The sequence below is a fragment of the Neoarthrinium moseri genome (genome assembly GCF_022829205.1).
Source record: "Neoarthrinium moseri strain CBS 164.80 chromosome Unknown scaffold38_Wmoseri_CBS_16480, whole genome shotgun sequence".
Taxonomy (NCBI): Eukaryota; Fungi; Ascomycota; class Sordariomycetes; order Amphisphaeriales; family Apiosporaceae; genus Neoarthrinium; species Neoarthrinium moseri.
In genome coordinates this window covers 36604-53570 of record NW_026055152.1, presented here as the reverse complement: position 1 = coordinate 53570, position 16967 = coordinate 36604, and the positions used below count along the sequence as shown (strand labels likewise).

The 16967-nt window shown below is 50.3% G+C and overlaps 5 protein-coding genes across 5 annotated transcripts; 2 read left to right on the top strand and 3 right to left on the bottom strand.

Moving 5' to 3' along the window:
• Positions 1–75: 75 nt before the first annotated feature.
• JN550_008775 (uncharacterized protein) lies at positions 76–907 on the bottom strand (the record flags this gene model as incomplete). The annotated part of the gene is made up of 2 exons (XM_049320774.1): positions 76–709; positions 780–907. The coding sequence occupies 2 exons, from the start codon at positions 905–907 to the stop codon at positions 76–78; spliced, it is 762 nt and encodes a 253-aa protein (XP_049169161.1).
• Positions 908–1464: 557 nt separating this feature from the next.
• On the top strand, positions 1465–2939 carry JN550_008774 (uncharacterized protein; the record flags this gene model as incomplete). Its single annotated transcript, XM_049320772.1, has 2 exons — positions 1465–1791; positions 1857–2939. 2 exons carry the CDS (start codon positions 1465–1467, stop codon positions 2937–2939), a joined length of 1410 nt encoding a protein of 469 aa, XP_049169160.1.
• Positions 2940–3691: 752 nt separating this feature from the next.
• JN550_008773 (uncharacterized protein) lies at positions 3692–10669 on the top strand (the record flags this gene model as incomplete). Its single annotated transcript, XM_049320771.1, has 7 exons — positions 3692–4138; positions 4198–5636; positions 6238–6283; positions 6364–6479; positions 6538–9848; positions 9956–10145; positions 10549–10669. 7 exons carry the CDS (start codon positions 3692–3694, stop codon positions 10667–10669), a joined length of 5670 nt encoding a protein of 1889 aa, XP_049169159.1.
• A 963-nt stretch (positions 10670–11632) lies between these two features.
• Positions 11633–13489, bottom strand: JN550_008772 (uncharacterized protein; the record flags this gene model as incomplete). The annotated part of the gene is made up of 4 exons (XM_049320770.1): positions 11633–11792; positions 11848–13048; positions 13105–13158; positions 13213–13489. 4 exons carry the CDS (start codon positions 13487–13489, stop codon positions 11633–11635), a joined length of 1692 nt encoding a protein of 563 aa, XP_049169158.1.
• Positions 13490–14641: 1152 nt separating this feature from the next.
• On the bottom strand, positions 14642–16408 carry JN550_008771 (uncharacterized protein; the record flags this gene model as incomplete). Its single annotated transcript, XM_049320769.1, has 2 exons — positions 14642–15474; positions 15532–16408. The coding sequence occupies 2 exons, from the start codon at positions 16406–16408 to the stop codon at positions 14642–14644; spliced, it is 1710 nt and encodes a 569-aa protein (XP_049169157.1).
• Positions 16409–16967: the final 559 nt, after the last annotated feature.

The following is a 16967-nucleotide window of genomic DNA, read 5'->3' as shown; positions in this document are numbered from 1 at the left end:
AGTCATTATATACAAGACGCAGGATTTGGTCTGCGAAAAGACCTTCCCAAGCGGTGTCAGGTTTGTATGAGCGTCTTATAACCCTCGAGCCTTGTTGAAACTATCGACAATCTCCCTAGTTGCTTTCACTATCTCAATGCAACCAGGCGAGTCAGAATGGCAGCAGAGAGTGACAGGATAGTCTTTGACAGGTAGGTCTACAGTCTCTCCTGTAACCGCCCTGACCCGGCTCTCCTCAAGTTGCGACCTGACGTGTTCCTTCACATCATCTATAAGCCACGGCTGTTTCTTGCGATCGACTATTAGTGTTCCGTCGGCGCGATACTTGACGTCTCCGTAGTATTCGGCCCAGAACTCAAGACCGGCTTCCTGTGCTGCCGTCTCCATATGCGTGCCAGCAAGTCCAAACACCCGCATCCCTTTTGGCACACCGGCCCAAACAGCGCGAGCCACTTCCAGATCTCGCACCATCATCCCGTATAATACTCCATGGGGCTTGACATGATGCAGTTCGACACCTTCGACGGAGAGAAACCCTTGTAGGGCTCCGACCTGGTAGATGATGTTGGCTGTGTGCTCTTCGGGGCTCAGCTTCATCTCCCGGCGGCCAAATCCTTGGATATCTGGAAGCCCCGGGTGCGCACCAATCTTAACATTGTGGGCCTTGCATAGGGCGACAGTCTGCTTCATGATGAGGGGATCCCCAGCACTTCACAAGTCAAGTTGGTTAGCTCTGAAGCAACCTATCCAACAGCGCGTCATACTTGGCCAATACTCACTGGAAACCACAAGCTACATTTGCATGATCTATCATCGGCAGCAAGTCCTGGTCCGGACCGCATAGGTAGTTCCCATAGGCCTCGCCCATGTCAACGTTAATGAGAGCTTTGTGCTGCGTCGGCGCCATTTCGATTGGTACTTCTTACAAACTGACAAGGGCTCAAATTTACCGTTTGGCAACTCTGGCGACTGAGCGATAACTGATATCAGGAGAACATCCCCCGAGGTACATGATGCTGCAATTGTGCCGCACGCGACATGACGTCCGTCCCCGCAGCATGCCGAAGACTTGGGGTAGCTGCTCGGAACCGAGATAAGGGTTGGAGTAGTTGGAGACAGGATCCACTACTCTCGGAACCCGTGAACTGTAATTGACCCTGGCCTCTGGGCGTGCCACTGTCGCAGATCCACTCTACGCTAACCACTTTTCTGCAATCTTGCCATTCCGGAGCCGACACTGTTGCAATACGTGTTGCGACAGAGTCATGATTCAAAGTCCTAATGGCTGACCAGTAATGTGGAGCCCGAGTTCGGCTTCGGGATGGCCTTTCATCGGCCAAAGTCTGGTTCTATAGAGTAAATGGGTAACCTGCAGTGCTTTGTTCACGACTACCCAAGTATAACATCTACCGTTCAATCTTTGTCCTGTTCCAACTTCTCTCCTATCTTTTCAAGCAAGTCACAATGGCCACTTCAGTAGACGTTCTCATCATCGGCGCAGGCCTCAGCGGTCTTCAGGCCGCCCTCGACGTTCATGACGCTGGTCACTCCTTTACTATCATTGAAGCCCGAGATCGCGTCGGTGGTAAGACGTATTCGGTATCGCGACCGGATGGAAAAGGTCTTCAGGAAATGGGAGCCGCCTGGACGAACGACACCAACCAGTCTATGTACTGGAGCTACTGCCAAAAGTTTGGGCTCACCCCTGTTGTGCAGAACATCAAAGGTACCGTGGCATGTGAGGATACTGATGGCAAATGTCATCACTTCAACTACGGAGGCCTACCAAATGTATGTACGATTATCTAAGCTGACCTTGATTCCCATGAGGAATACTGAATCCCGAGTTTTGCTAGTTTGCGGAAGCCGAAGTCAGAAATATGATAGATATTCGGGATTTGATTGAGGCTACGGCGAGGGATTCTGAGACCTTCCGTCAACCACGACGCAATGAACTAGATCAACAGACTCTCGAGCAATGGATTATCCAAGCTGGAGCAGGGCCCCGGGCGGTTCAGACAGTGCGCCTCTGGACACATGGAATGCTGGGTCAAGACCCGAGTGATGTTTCCGCTTTGGCATTCCTAGAACTTGCGCGTGGCGGATTGGGCATTGCTAATCTTCGACATGACGGCAAGGACGGGGCCCAGTATCTACGCCTAGAAGAGGGAACTCAGGCTGTGGCTCAGGGCATGGCAAAGCTCCTGCCGTCAGGGTCGATAAAGCTCAATTGCGCTGCAAACGCTGTGACAGCTCACGACCAAGGGACGAAGTACACAACAAGGCTCGTCGATGGCCGAACCATTACTTCACGCAGGGTCATAGTCAGCATCCCTGGGCCTGCGTACAAGAACATCACGTTCAGTCCGCCGCTACCTCCTTCGCGCTTGATATACACCACTGCTGTTCGGTACGGGTGCTACGTCAAATATATTTGTCTCTTCAAAACTCCCTTCTGGCGCCGCAGCGGTGCTTGTGGCTTGGCACAAAGCTTCAAGGGGCCGTTATCACACTGCCGGGATACGTCAGTGGACTCCCAAAGCAACTACGCGCTTACCTGCTTCTTGGTCTCAAGACCAGGCCGCCAATGGTATGCCAAGTCTAGTAACGAGCGTGAAGCCGCCATTCTCGAGCAGGTATCTTCTCTATTCGGTCTAGCGGAAAGCGCTGTCAGGGATGAATTCATCGGCTCTATGATGTCCCCCTGGATGGAAGATCAGTGGGCGGGATGGGGATGTCCATTCGCGATGGCCCCGCCCGGTATCATGGGACAAAGGGATGATGGGCAGCTTATCACAGAACCGTTTGGTGGAATGTACTTCGTAGGTACAGAACTGACGAATGAATGGCGAGGTTACATGGAAGGGGCTTTGCGTAGCGGCAAGAGAGGAGCCGCTCAATTGTTACAAGACTTGCGATCCGAATCAGCCAAACTATGAGCATGGGATCAAGGACTGAATTCTAAGTTGCTTGTCCAGTCTAGGGCTGTAGCCTATGCTGTGTAGGATGTCACTCTACAGCTTGACAAATCAAATAGAAACAAGGATTCCGTACTGCAAAGCTTAGATAACCCAGGATGACCCTGGGTGGTTTGAGGCATGCTAGATTTGGAAGGGGGTGGGGACTTCAATGCCCAGGGGGGTATGATAAGCTCCGTTGGTCAGCCGGTTCCGACAAATCCAGCTCATAAGCCTGGCTCTACCCCAAGGGAGTTATCAAGGAGTTATGCCTGAAGTGCTGGGCCATGCAACCTCGATTAACAAAAGATACCACAGTATGTGGCTTGCCCGCAAACCCCCGAATAGCATAATCCAAGAGACAACGTCACGGATAGGTCATTGGCTCAAAATATGGACCACGGCGTTATCAACATGCCCTGGTCTTCAGCCTGACACTGGTATTAATACAGCCCGTAGTACTTGGGAATTCCTCTTAAAGGTGCCCTTATTGCGATTCACTGACTCCTTGTTCCAATTGCCATATCAAACTTCCCTTCAATCGATCCGCTATCCAGCTGCTATATCAAACTACCGGACACCATGGCGGGCGAAGAAGTAGTTCAAGTCGCAGCTCCGTTGTCCCAAGGTGTTGGTTATGGAATTCTGATCGGGGTTGGGGCAGCTTTGCCATTGGCATGTCGACCATTTCTTGGGCCTTGAGTCGTTATTTAGACGAAGTGCAGGACTCTGAGATGTTTATGACGGCAAAGCACTCGGTAAAAACAGGGTTGATCGCATCGGCTGTGGTCTCTTCGTGGACCATCGCCACAACCCTCCTGACCAGCACAACCTACGGATACCAGTATGGTGTTTCGGGTCCGTTCTGGTACGCATGTGGCGCTACAGTCCAGATTCTACTTTTCTCAGTGGCAGCAATTGAGTTGAAAAGAAAGGCCCCAAATGCGCAGACATTCCTACAGGTAGTCAAGGTTCGGTACGGAAAGGCGGTCCATCTGATCTTCTGTACCTACTGCATGGTCTATCAGTTGATCACCACAGTGAATCTCCTGGTTGGAGGTTCTGCAGTCTTCTCCACTATGACTGGCGTCAACCGTGACGCGGCTTGCTTTCTCTTCCCTATCGGTGTGGTTATATATACGCTCATGGGCGGCATCAAAGCGACGTTCATAACCGACTGGGTATGTTAGATCGACTCACCATGTATAGGCCAGGGTTTTGATGTTGACTTGCCTACTAGGTCCATACTGTAATCATCTATTTGATTATGCTTCTTTGTCTCTTTGTATTCTACACAACTTCTGATATCATAGGCTCCCCAGAGAAGATGTGGGAGCTTCTAAAGACGGCAGCAACCATTCACCCAGTCGATGGAAATGCTCAGGGCGAGTATCTCACCATGAGGTCCGAGGGTGGTGGATACATTGGACTCGTCTTCATCGGCGCTGGATTCGCATCTGCTACTGATAGCCAGTTGTTTCAAAAAGCTATTGCGGCAGATCGACACAGCATATCACGGGGTTATATCATTGGAGGGCTGTCATGGTTCACGATTCCTTTCGTTCTTGCTAGCACCTTTGGGCTAGCGGCTGCGGCCATAGAACATCTACCAGTCTGGCCAACATATCCGAACCGTATGAATGACTATGAGATAGCATCTGGAATGGCGATGCCTTACGCTGCCTTGGCGCTGATGGGCAATGGCGGCGTCATCGCTGTTCTACTTATGGTCTTCATGGCTGTCACAAGCGCAATGTCGTCTGAGACCGTGGCTACAACAGCTTTGTTGAGCTATAACGTATATCAGGCGTACGTTCACCCAGGTGCCTCTGGGAAACAACTCCTGTTCTTCTCTCATTTCATCACAGTGGGCTTTGCCATCGTCTCGGCCTCGATCGCCGTTGCTTTTAACCACGGGGGGTTCAGCGTTGGTTTTCTGATAACGGCAATTGGAATATTCGTTGACAGTGCTGTTGTTCCAATGGTTTGCACGATCTTTTGGAAGAAGCAGTCAAGACTTGCGGCTATTATCTCCCCTTTGGCGTCGTCAGCAGCCGGTATCACTGCATGGTTTTTGACGGCATATACTCATTACGGTGTCATTTCCATTGAGACGCTGAGCGGCAATCTCCCACTTGTTGCCGGCAACATGATGGCGTTGACTGGCCCGATGCTTTTGACGCCTTTGATTACATATCTACAACCAGAGGACTTTGACTGGCAAATATTTCACACAGAGATCAAACGGGGAGACGATGAGCATGTCACTGTCCACGCACATGACGAACGGCATCATGGTGCTATTTCACATAACAGCGAGAGCTGGGATGACAGGAAAATGGTTCAGGCTCGCTGGAGGTCTCTTGGAATTGCAGCATTCCTTGTTATCTCGTTGGCGATTCTTTGGCCGATTCCCATGTACGCCTCGCACTACGTCTTTAGCCAGACTTTCTTTCGTGGTTGGGTTATTGTCTTGTTCATTTGGGCCTTTATCGCTTCTATCATCATTACGGTGCTTCCGATCTGGGAGGGCAAAGATATGGCCTTGGCGTTACTAAGGCGTGTACTCGGGAGAAAGACTTCCACTCCAGCAGATGAGATACTGACTGGCGAAGTGGCACCTTCCTCTGAAAAGTCGACAGAGCTTGGCACAGATCTGAAACCGGCGAAGATGCTTTAGTATGACTCGCTGTATTAAATGATAGATCATAATCTGATCGCTCCCACTTTGGCTTGGGCGAAGCATACAGTGAGTTCGATGAGTGAGGCTTACTATTGGTTCAATTATCAAGTGTTGCATACTTTCATTTGCATTGAAAAGAGTCCAGCAAGGTAGCGCTAGATAGCTGGCTGGCATTGCCAAGTACCATACAAGCGAGGTAGTCTATGATTATCATTGCTAGGTGTTAGGACCCCAGTCCTAATGTGGTTGATTTCAAAGCCATTGACCTTCGGAGCCGAGCAGTGGGGCAGTGACTACCATTTTGCCCCGCCGCTAGATACCTCCAACACGTCTATGATAATGCATTAGTGGCATGATCCATGGGATCGACGCACACGGCAAATGGGAGATAAGTCCCATATCGGAACCTCCGCTTGACCGATGTCTGAGGGGTGGCTGTACTGCCGTCTGGATGACCGTAATTTGAACCTCCACTAACTTGACTCCAGTAAATGTGTTACGTTTTGGGCGCAAGTATAAGGTAGATGGGATTCTCATCCTCGCCGAACTGAGATTGGTATAACAATATCGCAATGGAGTTTCTTAATTGTATTCTAGTGGCAAATCGGGGGGAAATCGCCTGCCGGCTGATTCAAGCAGCGAAGTGAGTTGTTCTGAAATAGACACTGCATCAATAATCCACGAAGCATACATCTCAACACGGATCTGACCACATTCAGACAGCTAGGTGTTCGGACAGTTGCAATATACACAGATGCAGACGCCGAATCGCAACACGTGCTCGCAGCCGATGAGGCTTCGATGCTGGAAGGGGATGCAAGCTCGGCGTACTTGGATGGGTCAGTCTGCGTATACTCGTTGATGGCTCCTTTCGCAGAGGCTGATGCGTGATTACAGTAAACAAATCATTGCAATTGCGAAAGCAAGTGGTGCTCAAGCCATAATACCTGGGTATGGCTTTCTTTCGGAGAATGCCGAGTTCGTACGAATGGTGGCTGCTGCCGGCCTCACATTTGTCGGTCCATCAGCTGACGCCATTGAATCCATGGGTTTAAAACACACGGCACGAGAGCTTGCCGTGGCTGTATCGGTCCCTGTAATCCCTGGATCCCGAGGGTTGTTATCAACAGCCGACGTTGCTCTAGCAGAGGCACAAAATCTGGGCTTTCCTGTCATGCTGAAGGCAACTGCTGGAGGCGGTGGCATGGGGTTGCTAATTTGCCATAATGAGCAAGATGTCAAGCAAAACTTTGAGCAAGTCAAGTCTAGAGGCGTGGCACTGTTCAAGAATGAAGGTGTTTTCCTGGAGAAATACTATCCTGACAGTCACCACATTGAGGTACAAATTTTCGGAAACGGGCAAGGCAAGGTGATAAGTATAGGCGAGCGCGAATGCTCAATTCAAAGAAGACACCAGAAAGTCATAGAGGAGTGTCCTAGTCCATTCGTCTCCCGAAAAGAAGGTCTCCGCCAGAAGTTGACAAAGGACGGTATCCGGCTCGCAGAAAGCATCAACTATGGCTCTGCTGGTACGATAGAGTATCTCGTGGACGATCACACCGGAGACTACTTTTTCCTGGAGATGAACACCCGCTTACAAGTTGAGCATGGAGTGACCGAGATGTGCTTTGACGTCGACATAGTTCATCTCATGCTGAAGCAAGCAGATCGCCAGTTAGGTGGCACAGGTGGACTCCCCGCGGACGACTTATGCGACCTACAGACCAAGTGCCTCGAGCCACGGGGTCATGCAATTGAAGCTCGTGTATACGCAGAGAATCCGGCTCGTAACTTCTCACCAAGCCCAGGGTTGCTACAACAAGTCCACTGGCATCTACTAGACAAATCTCGAGTTGACACCTGGGTCCGACCTGGCAATGTGGTCAGTCCTATGTACGATCCCCTCTTAGCTAAGCTCATGCACCATGCACCATCGCGAGAAAGAGCCATCTCGGAGTTTCGGCAGGTACTAGTCGGCAGTCAAGTACGCGGGCCCCCGGTGAACTTAGACTTCTTACTCGCAATCCTCGATTCGGAACAGTTTAAGAGCGGCGCCACACTCACCAGAATGCTTGATACCTTCAACTATGCGCCTGCCGCGATTGATGTCTTGTCTGGCGGTTCCTACACGCTCATACAGGATTACCCTGGGCGTCCAACCGTTGGCCATGGTTTTGGGCATGCCGGTCCGATGGATCCTATCTCATTCCGAGTTGCCAATGCCTTGGTCGGTAATTCTATGAATACGGAAGCGCTGGAGATTACTCTCACCGGCCCGGAATTGCTTTTCTTAGGAGAGGCTACGATTTCCCTTTGTGGCCCTGAAGCACCTGCTTACCTTGACGCGAGTGAGCTGCCTATGTGGACTCGTGTGCACGTCAGAGCAGGCCAAAAGCTCAAGGTTGGAAAGTTAGTCCAGGGCTGTCGATCGTACCTAGCGGTGTATGGCGGCTTTCCCAATGTTGCACAATGGTTCGGTAGCAAGTCCACAAATCCCATGGTTAATGTTGGGGGATATCAAGGTCGGGCACTTCGTGCCGGCGACTTTCTTCGCATTGTGGACTCCACGCCATTACCAACACAACAAAATGTTTCAGTGCCTCGAGAGCTTATTCCACAATATGACCACGACTGTTGGGACATTCAAGTCATGTCTGGGCCGTATGAGACAGGATATCTGTCCACGGAAGATATCGAGATGTTATTTTCGACAGCTTGGCAGGTCAGTCACAATGCAGCACGGGGAGGAATTAGGCTCATTGGCCCTCGTCCAAAGTTTTCCCGTGCAGATGGTGGAGAGGGTGGTGCCCATCCTAGTAACGTGATTGATTACGGCTATCCTATAGGTGGCCTTAACTGGACAGGTGATGAACCTGTGATATTTCCTGTTGATTGTCCTGATTTCGGTGGCTTCATCTGCAGCTTGACTGTTATCAAGGCTGACTACTGGAAAATTGGCCAAATCAGGTCGGGAGATCATATACGCTTCCGACGGGTGACTCTGGACGGTGCGCTAGAATGCCGGAAGAAGAGTGAATTGTTTATCGATTTGGTCGACACTGCCATCCGTAATGGGTCGTGGGACGAGGTTGCATCATTGGACAGGTTTCTGCTGGCACCAGAAACGAAAGAGACAGGAGTGGACATGGTGCATGTCATTGGGGAAACACGATCCAGCCCCAAAGTATCGTACAGGGCAGGTGGCGACGATTTTCTCCTCGTAGAGTACGGAGATGGAAAATCGGACCTGAACAACAAATGCCGGGCGACAGCACTGCGTAAATGTCTTGAAGAGGTGGTGAGAGATGTATCGTCGACACCTTATGCAAACGACGAACCTTTTCCAATTATGAACATGGTCGGCTGCGGCAACTCGTTAATGATCTATTACGACGGCCTCCGGCTTTCAAGGGACGATCTTCTGACTAAGCTCGTTGAAATCGAGTCGTCGTTCGGTGATATGAGAAGCATCAAATTTCCCAACAGGCGGTTCCGCCTCCCTTTGACGTTCAAGCACCGAAAGATTGATGCAATGATGGACCGATACATGGCAAACCAGAGGAGCAAGGCTAGCTACCTGCCAGACCCTTTCCAATTTGTCGCCGCAAACAATGGGCTCACGTCAGGAGAGCTGAAGAAAATGTTACTTGGCCTTGAGTCGGTCGTCATAGGAGTTGGGTTCTTCATGGCATTGCCAGAGAGTCTTCCTGTTGATCCACGGCAACGACTTCAAGCGCCGAAGATGAATCCTAGCCGCACTTTTACACCGGCAGGTACGTTCTCGTGGGGTGGCTGTGCAATTGCGGTCTACCCTGTCGATAGCCCTGGAGGTTATATGCCACTCGGAATGACGATACCGGGTGTAGACGTTTACGGGTCCAAACTCGATTTCAGCGAACAGCAACCTTGGATGTTCCAAGACATGGACGTTATAACGTACTACGAAGTGACTGAAGATGAATATGATAGGCAAATGGCCCTGTTTCGATCCGGAGGCTATCGATTCGAGTATGAAGAGGACGTGTTCGACATGGCAACACACAATGAATTCCTGCAACAAACTCGTGATGAAACACAACAGGTGCAGCAAAATATTGCTGCTGCTCAAGCAAAGATGGTTAAACTTGAAAAGAAACTTCTGGAAGAGTGGATTGCGGAGAAGATGTCTAATGAGCCAGATCCAAACGAGTTGCAGGCACTTTTAGAAGGTAAGTGGACATTCGATTTACTCGGGCGCAAATCTTCGCGCTGGGGTTTGGCGTCAAGCTGCCCAGGAAGAAGCAGGTCATTGATTCCCTCGCTAACTTGCTTATAGACTCTGGCAACCGCGTTGTTGAATCACCAGTCAACGCCAACGTGTGGAAAATGCTGGCCGTCGAAGGCGAGACTCTCAGAAAAGGCCAGACGGTGGCAATCTTGGAAGCAATGAAAATGGAGATCAACGTCCTGGTTGAAGATGAGTTAGACGGTTCCACGGTGCTTAAATTGTTGGCCCAACCAGGTCAGTCAGTGGAAGCTGGTCAGCCCTGCATTGTTGTCAAAGTCGAATGAATGAGGTATAGTGCATCTAGGCCCAAAGCAGAAACTGTATGTGCTGAGTGCTTTGGCTAATATCATGGATGTCTAGTCGAAGCTTATCACATGTAAACTGTGGGAAATGTCACCTTGGCGGCGCTTCGCGTTCGGTAATCCCAATTAGGTAGCCAATCTCCTCTCCTTGCCACGTGTTTCTAGGCGGCTGCAGGAAGTTTGCCTAACGCAATGGCTCTTGGCTGGCCCGGCTTTGGGGTCCTATCGCTAGCATTACAATATCAGCCCCCTGAGCCTCTAATCCACGCCCACGCCTCATAGATAAGCTACAGCAGATCCGTCAATTCAGGTTGACCGGGGTCTGACACAGTATTCCAGTGGCATGGTGCGCTCCAAGATTGAAGTGCACTGCTTTGAGTGGACATCCCACATCACGTACTTCCTGTTGGAGTTTACCTACATCTTCCGCAGAGCCAACATTACGTGGGCAGCCAAGTGATTGAGGTCAGACAGTCTCGCTAGCAATAAGCGCCACGGCATCTGGGCTTGTCAACACCCCCTGCGCGACTACGAGACTGCGGGGCATGGGGGTTGTTAGGTTAGTGGATTCGATAAGGTACCCAACGCGGGGACCCCAGATTCTGGGGCCCACACGTGTAGCGACAGCCACCGGCAATGGTAATCGGCATTGGGAGCTGACAACGGAGTCCTCAAACATCAAGTCACAAAGCGTAACAGATACCCGAGGTGCCAACAACGGGATCACAAGCGGTAGTTCTAACACATTAGTTTCTGTTGGCAAGATGTGGGTTCATCTAGGCCTTGAGCCGATGCCTTAATCAGCTGTGTGCACCGAATCTAGGAACGCTCAACAGGCTGGCATACCTATACCAGTATAAGCTCATTAGTTGTAAACGCTTATCAGGTTTAGTGATGCAACAGTTCCAAGTGCACGTACTTATCTGTCAAAACTTGTAAGGCGGATATAGCTGTTGCGGATGGGGAGATAATGGTTTCAGAAAGATACCCATTGGAACATTGATTCAACTTGGGACCTTGACAGCTCCGTTCCAGTAAAGAAAGCAAGCGATTTCTCGTGACGGGAAACTCCTTTCTCAATCAAACGTTCGTATTGGCTCCAGAAGCTGATACGAGATTTAGGCGTACTGATCCCAACAGTATTAAACATGACGAGCAAGTAAAGGCTTATGAATGGGACGTAAGTTGAAGGCTCAGACCACATCCAACAATTATAGAGTTCAATATCAGATCTGAACAAAACCTGTGATGAGAAAAGATATGACAACAAAGGCAAATCTTGTTAGATGCTAGGCTACGCTGAACGTCTGAGGTGACTAAACCTGTACAGCACCAACGCACCGCTGGCTCCTGGTGAAGTCCACTTCAGACCTCGAACTCACACCACCTCTTCCATCGGCACTTCGAGTCAGGTATGTATAAATTAAAGGCGGTGCACAATGGAGTTCTTTGTCATGCCCCTCATCTTCTTGCCCCAGAACCAAAAGATAATGCCTGTAGAACAGAAGAACACAATGAGCGCCATGTTCACGAGAATAGGCACCTTAAACCCGCTACTCTCAGCCCACGGAGTCAGGAACTTGCTACAAGATTGTTAGCCCGCGCTATCGATTGAACTTAATATTAAATTGAACATACCTCACTCCATATCCCCAAACATTCTTGTTAACAGTGATAGCGACGAACAAGGAGCCAGTGGCTGGCTTGTAGCTGTCGATTGCATACGTTGAAGCAATTGCGGGAAGTGCTGCAACCTGTATCCCCAGGCAGCCCCATCCTACAATTACTATGACTTGCCAAGCCCAGTGATCATCGTATCCCACTGCCATGACCACAGTGCCAATAATGAGTATGAAAACGTAGGGGATCATCGCAGGTAGTCGCATCTCGGGCTCTCGTATACCGCCGTTTCTCTTCGTGAAGTATGCAGCAACCCAGTCCGACCATGGACCGTTAGTAAACAAACCTATAAGCGCCCCGGCAAGTATAGCTAGATTGAACAAGCCTATTGTCTGAGCAGAGTAATTATAAGGTGGAGCAGCGAAAACCTGGGTTTCGGACAGATTGGCCACGAGGAACCCGCTAGCAGTGAATGAGACGGCGAAGGAGGCGAATTCCACGATTGGGAACAGGTGAAGATACCACGGAACCCAAAGTTCTCGCAGCAGGACCTTCACCTGGTCTTTGCTGAATGGCTGATACAGTCTGAACTGGGCCTTACTTGGCTTGCCTCGTCCTAGCCAGGGGTCCTGGTGGGTGAGCACCGGTGCCAGTCCTCCATCCTTGGCAGCCGACCCTAAAGAGTCTTTATCCTGTTCGCTATGTTCGATGGCGTTGGGATCAGTCTTTCCTTTCTGAGATCCCGTCTCCAGAGGTTGGGTCAACGGCTCGGGAGCCACCCGAGGATTGGAGTCGTAAACGCGGTGATAGCGTGTCTCAGGAAAAGCCAGGCTCACAATAAGTGAGAGGAATAGAAGCCCCGTGTTCAACCACCAGAAAGAGCGCCAGCCGAGATTGAAAGCCATGGATCCTGCAATGATCGGGCCAACCATGAGAGACCCGAAATACATCGTGAAATAAAGAGTCTGATACTTTCCCCGGTCATGGAGGAAGATGATGTCGGCAATAATCTGTGGCTGCAGCGTTTCGCACGGCCCGGCTGCCACACCATTGAGGATTGCAGCACCCATAAATGAATTGTAGCTTGTGGCTTGAGCTCTCCAAATGGAAGACACAGCGCATATAAGAGTGCTGAATATCATGACAGGCCGACGCCCAAAAGTAGCGGCGAGAGGAACCCAAAGGAAATTGCTGAAGCCAAGCACGAGGATTGTAACACCTATAACCGTATCAGTTGGCATTGAAGCATTTACTTTTTGTCTCAATGTGGCGCACCTGTGAATTGGACGGCTTCTTCAAGCGTGCAATTCCATTCCTTCATGTAATCACCTATGGTATCATTAGCGATCCGACAATTGGCATTGGTGGGAAGCAGCTGCTTACCGAACAGAGGCGCATTGGCAAGCGGTCCCAAGTTTAGAGTCACAGAAAGCATGGTAGCACAGCCCATAGCGATCCCCTTCCACATGGGACTCCAGTTCAGGGGGTCATGGGGGTCGTCTGTTGGCTGCGGGACCAAGACTCTGCTGTCGTTGCCTCCCCCATTCTTCACGAAGTGATAATTGCCCACATCTTTCAAAATCTCCGTTCCAGGATATATTTTGGTATTGAGAACCTCCTCCAACTCCTGGATTTCTTTTTCGTTGAGGTTCTCGTCCATCTTGGGTGACGTTCAATGGACTGGGAATACAACGGTTGGCAGTTAGCAAATCGTACTTGCAAGAAGCGACTGTGTTTAATCAAGTGTTGTACCAGACTTGAAACCCATTGTAACTGTGGCTGTTCTCTCAACTTATCAACACTATTTCAACTGGCCTCCTTTACCTGGTGAGAATAATCCTCGGTAAAAAAGGGTGTAACTGTTTCGGCAGTTTCAGAACTTCAGGTATATGCCACACGCAATAAAATCAAGCGGCAGTTTCATTGGGGTAGTAACCGAGGTACCTTGTACCATAGTACTCAAGAACATGCTTCCCCAGCTAACCCCACAACCTGGGTTGCTGTCGGTTGACCAACCAGGGGCCCCGCATGGCAAGCTGAAAAGCCCTGTGAGCCCTAGGACGGCCCAGATCTTGGGGTTCACCACACGACCAGCTTAGAGTTTAAGCTAGTCAAGGGTCCTGCGCACAGTCGTTCAGGGCTTGTCACATACTAGTGGGTTCTCGTCAGGTTGGTTTAGCGAAGGGGAAATGACCAGACCAGGCAATCGCAGGTGCGGGATGCGGACGAGACAAACTGGAATTAGGTAGTAGCTACCATAGTGCGATGCTTACGTGGCAAGAGGCATAGCACATAGTCTAGACAGTCGACAAGTGCGGCAACGTCAGCATTGCGGGATGTCATCTAAATATGGGCGAGACGAGACCATTGTCTTCTGCGATGCCAGAATTCACAAGTCCCTTACCCTATCACGTCCACTAGTAACGAATGCATGTACCAATAATGTGCCTCCTAAAAGTTCCAGCCTTAATCTGGTGTGCGACCGGCCAGCACGTGAAGACTAGTCAAAATCGAAATCACTGTACGATTAGGAGATAATCTCTCTGACGAACACTGGCATAGTGTCAAGGGGGCAGTCCACTTCCACAAATTGTCCTCCAAAGAATGTTTGCTCCCCATTGAACGACTTCCACTTGGTTCCATCGGCAAGTGGTGGCAGGTAAGCCGACAGTCTTGTCTGGCCCGGGTCCAGTACTGGACAACAGAGATAACTTCCCCCATACATATACTGGTGCGAGATTTCCCAACATTTTGTGTCGTGTGCAAACTCATAAAATAGCGGTCTTATGACTAGCGTACCGCTTTCATGCGCCTACATCATCAGACTCCTGGTGTAGTCGCGTAGCTCCTCCCGGATCACCATATACTTCTTGCATATGTTGTAAACCTCCGGTCCGTAAGACCACACTTCGTTATCAGCTCCACTACGGCAAGTGGCCCCTCCCGTTGTACCGTGCTGCGGCTGTCGTGGCTCGCGATCGCCGTGCAGCCGCATCACTGGACAAAACGTACCCCATTGGAACCATCGGACGAAGAGCTCGCGAAATTTGGCATCGGTGGGATCGCCCCCATGGAACCCTCCAATATCTGTCGTCCACCATGGAATGCCCGCAATTCCCATGTTCAAACCAGCGGCTATTTGATTTCGCAAGCTCGGCCACGACGAGGCAATGTCACCGCTCCAAACTAGAGCGCCATACTTCTGGCTCCCAGCCCAGGCACAACGCAACAGATTGATAATGTTTTTCTGACCCTCTCCTTCCTGGCCTTCAAAGAAGGCCCTCGCATACTCGCGGGGATAAAGGTTCCCGATGCTGAGGTTGGAGCCTAGATAGTATCTGTAGTTATCGAAGTCATACACAGAATACTCGGGCTCTGCCTCGTCAAGCCAGAACACTTTGATGCCTTTGGAGTAGTAATTGGTTTTACACTTTTCCCACACGTACTTTCTAGAAGCTGGGTTGGTGGCATCGAAGTGAACCGTGTCACCTTGGAAGTCCATTGCGGTTCGAATCCCGCGGTCGACCCGAATAAGATATCCGTGCTCCAGCATTTCTTGGTAGTTTTCTGAGAGCTTATCGACTGTTGGCCAGATTGATACCATCAGCTCAATCTTCAGCTGGGCGAGTTCTCTGATCATTGCATCTGTGGTTCTCTCGAATCAGCCTATGAATCGCTCTCACGATCTAACTAGGCGCTCACCAGGATCGGGCCAGTATGTTGGATCAAACTTCCATTCACCTTGTTTAGGCCAGTGGAAGAAGTCGACAACAATCAAGTCAATTGGTAACTGTCTTCGTCGATACTCTCGAGCAACTTCAAGAAGTTCCTCTTGCGTTTGGTAACGAAGCTTACATTGCCAGAATCCTAGGCCATATTCGGGCATCATGGGCACCTTTCCGGTAACGTTTGCATATGCTTCTACAATTTCGGACGGTGTGTCGCCAGCGACAACCCAATAGTCCAGAGATCTCGTAGAGTAAGCTTCGAAACTCATGATGTTCTTCCCTAAAACTGCCCGTCCGATGGCTGGATTGTTCCACAGAAATCCGTACCCACACGAAGAGAGTGCGAAGGGTACACTGGCTTGTGAGTTTCTATGTGCTAATTCAAGGTCGTGGCCTTTGAGGTCAAGCTGAGGTTGCTGATACTGACCCATACCAAAGATCTTTTCGTTCGGATCAAGGCTCTCAAGGCGCATCGTTAGGTGATAATCCCCGCCAGGAATTGGTTTGAACTCGCGTGCTTCCACTTCAATGGCACTGCATTTGGGATCAAGCACATCTCGCCGGTTCCGTGCGTATTCTTCGAGCAGAACATCGCCATTCCTGTTGCGCATAGTTATCTTCCCCCCACTGGTGATGCATGCCTTTATCTTGCCACAGGAGATCGTCCCGCCATCTTCGGAGATCTCTATGCTTGACCGCGGTTCTGTTTTCCGTTCCAAAGCCCAGTCCTCGCCTGGCATGGTGCTCAACTTTGTCGCTCGTACCCTCAGGGCGTTGTCACCCCAAGGTTCGATCCAGACTTGCTCGGCATCGTATCTATAACAGAGACGACCTCGCTCCTCGTATAGCATCTCAACGGCTTCGGTTTATGTTGGTTTTAGCTTGTTGACAGGATCTTTTGGAGACTAGTTTTAGCTTCTACGTTGAGGCTGAATAATTGAGTTCTTTTGAGTGCAGCATGTCAACCCCGCTCAACACTAGGTATTCACTACCGAACACGGAGGTTGCTGTCTCCAAGAGACGATCGCGGCAAACCCTCTTACGAGAGATATCCGCAATCGCCGCCTAATGACTCCGGGTCTCGGTTGTCTTTATGCCGGCAGGGCATGCAGGTCGACGTGGTGTGTTACGATGGGTCACGGGGACCGATATGAGCTATGCCGGACCAAAGCCCCGCCAACTGATGTTTTGCTGCCTATTGGTACGAAGCGCATGGGCCTTTGACGACGATTCGTTACAGACCAGTAAAATACTGCTTAAAACAACAACAACACTCTTACGTTCTGCAAGGTTCCGTTAGATCAGCTGGGTAGCGAACCCGACCCAGAAATAGATGCAGCCAGCTGCTTAAAAAACAAGAGTACGTATTGCGTGTTATTATGCACTGGTTATGGGTTCCACTTAGGCTAG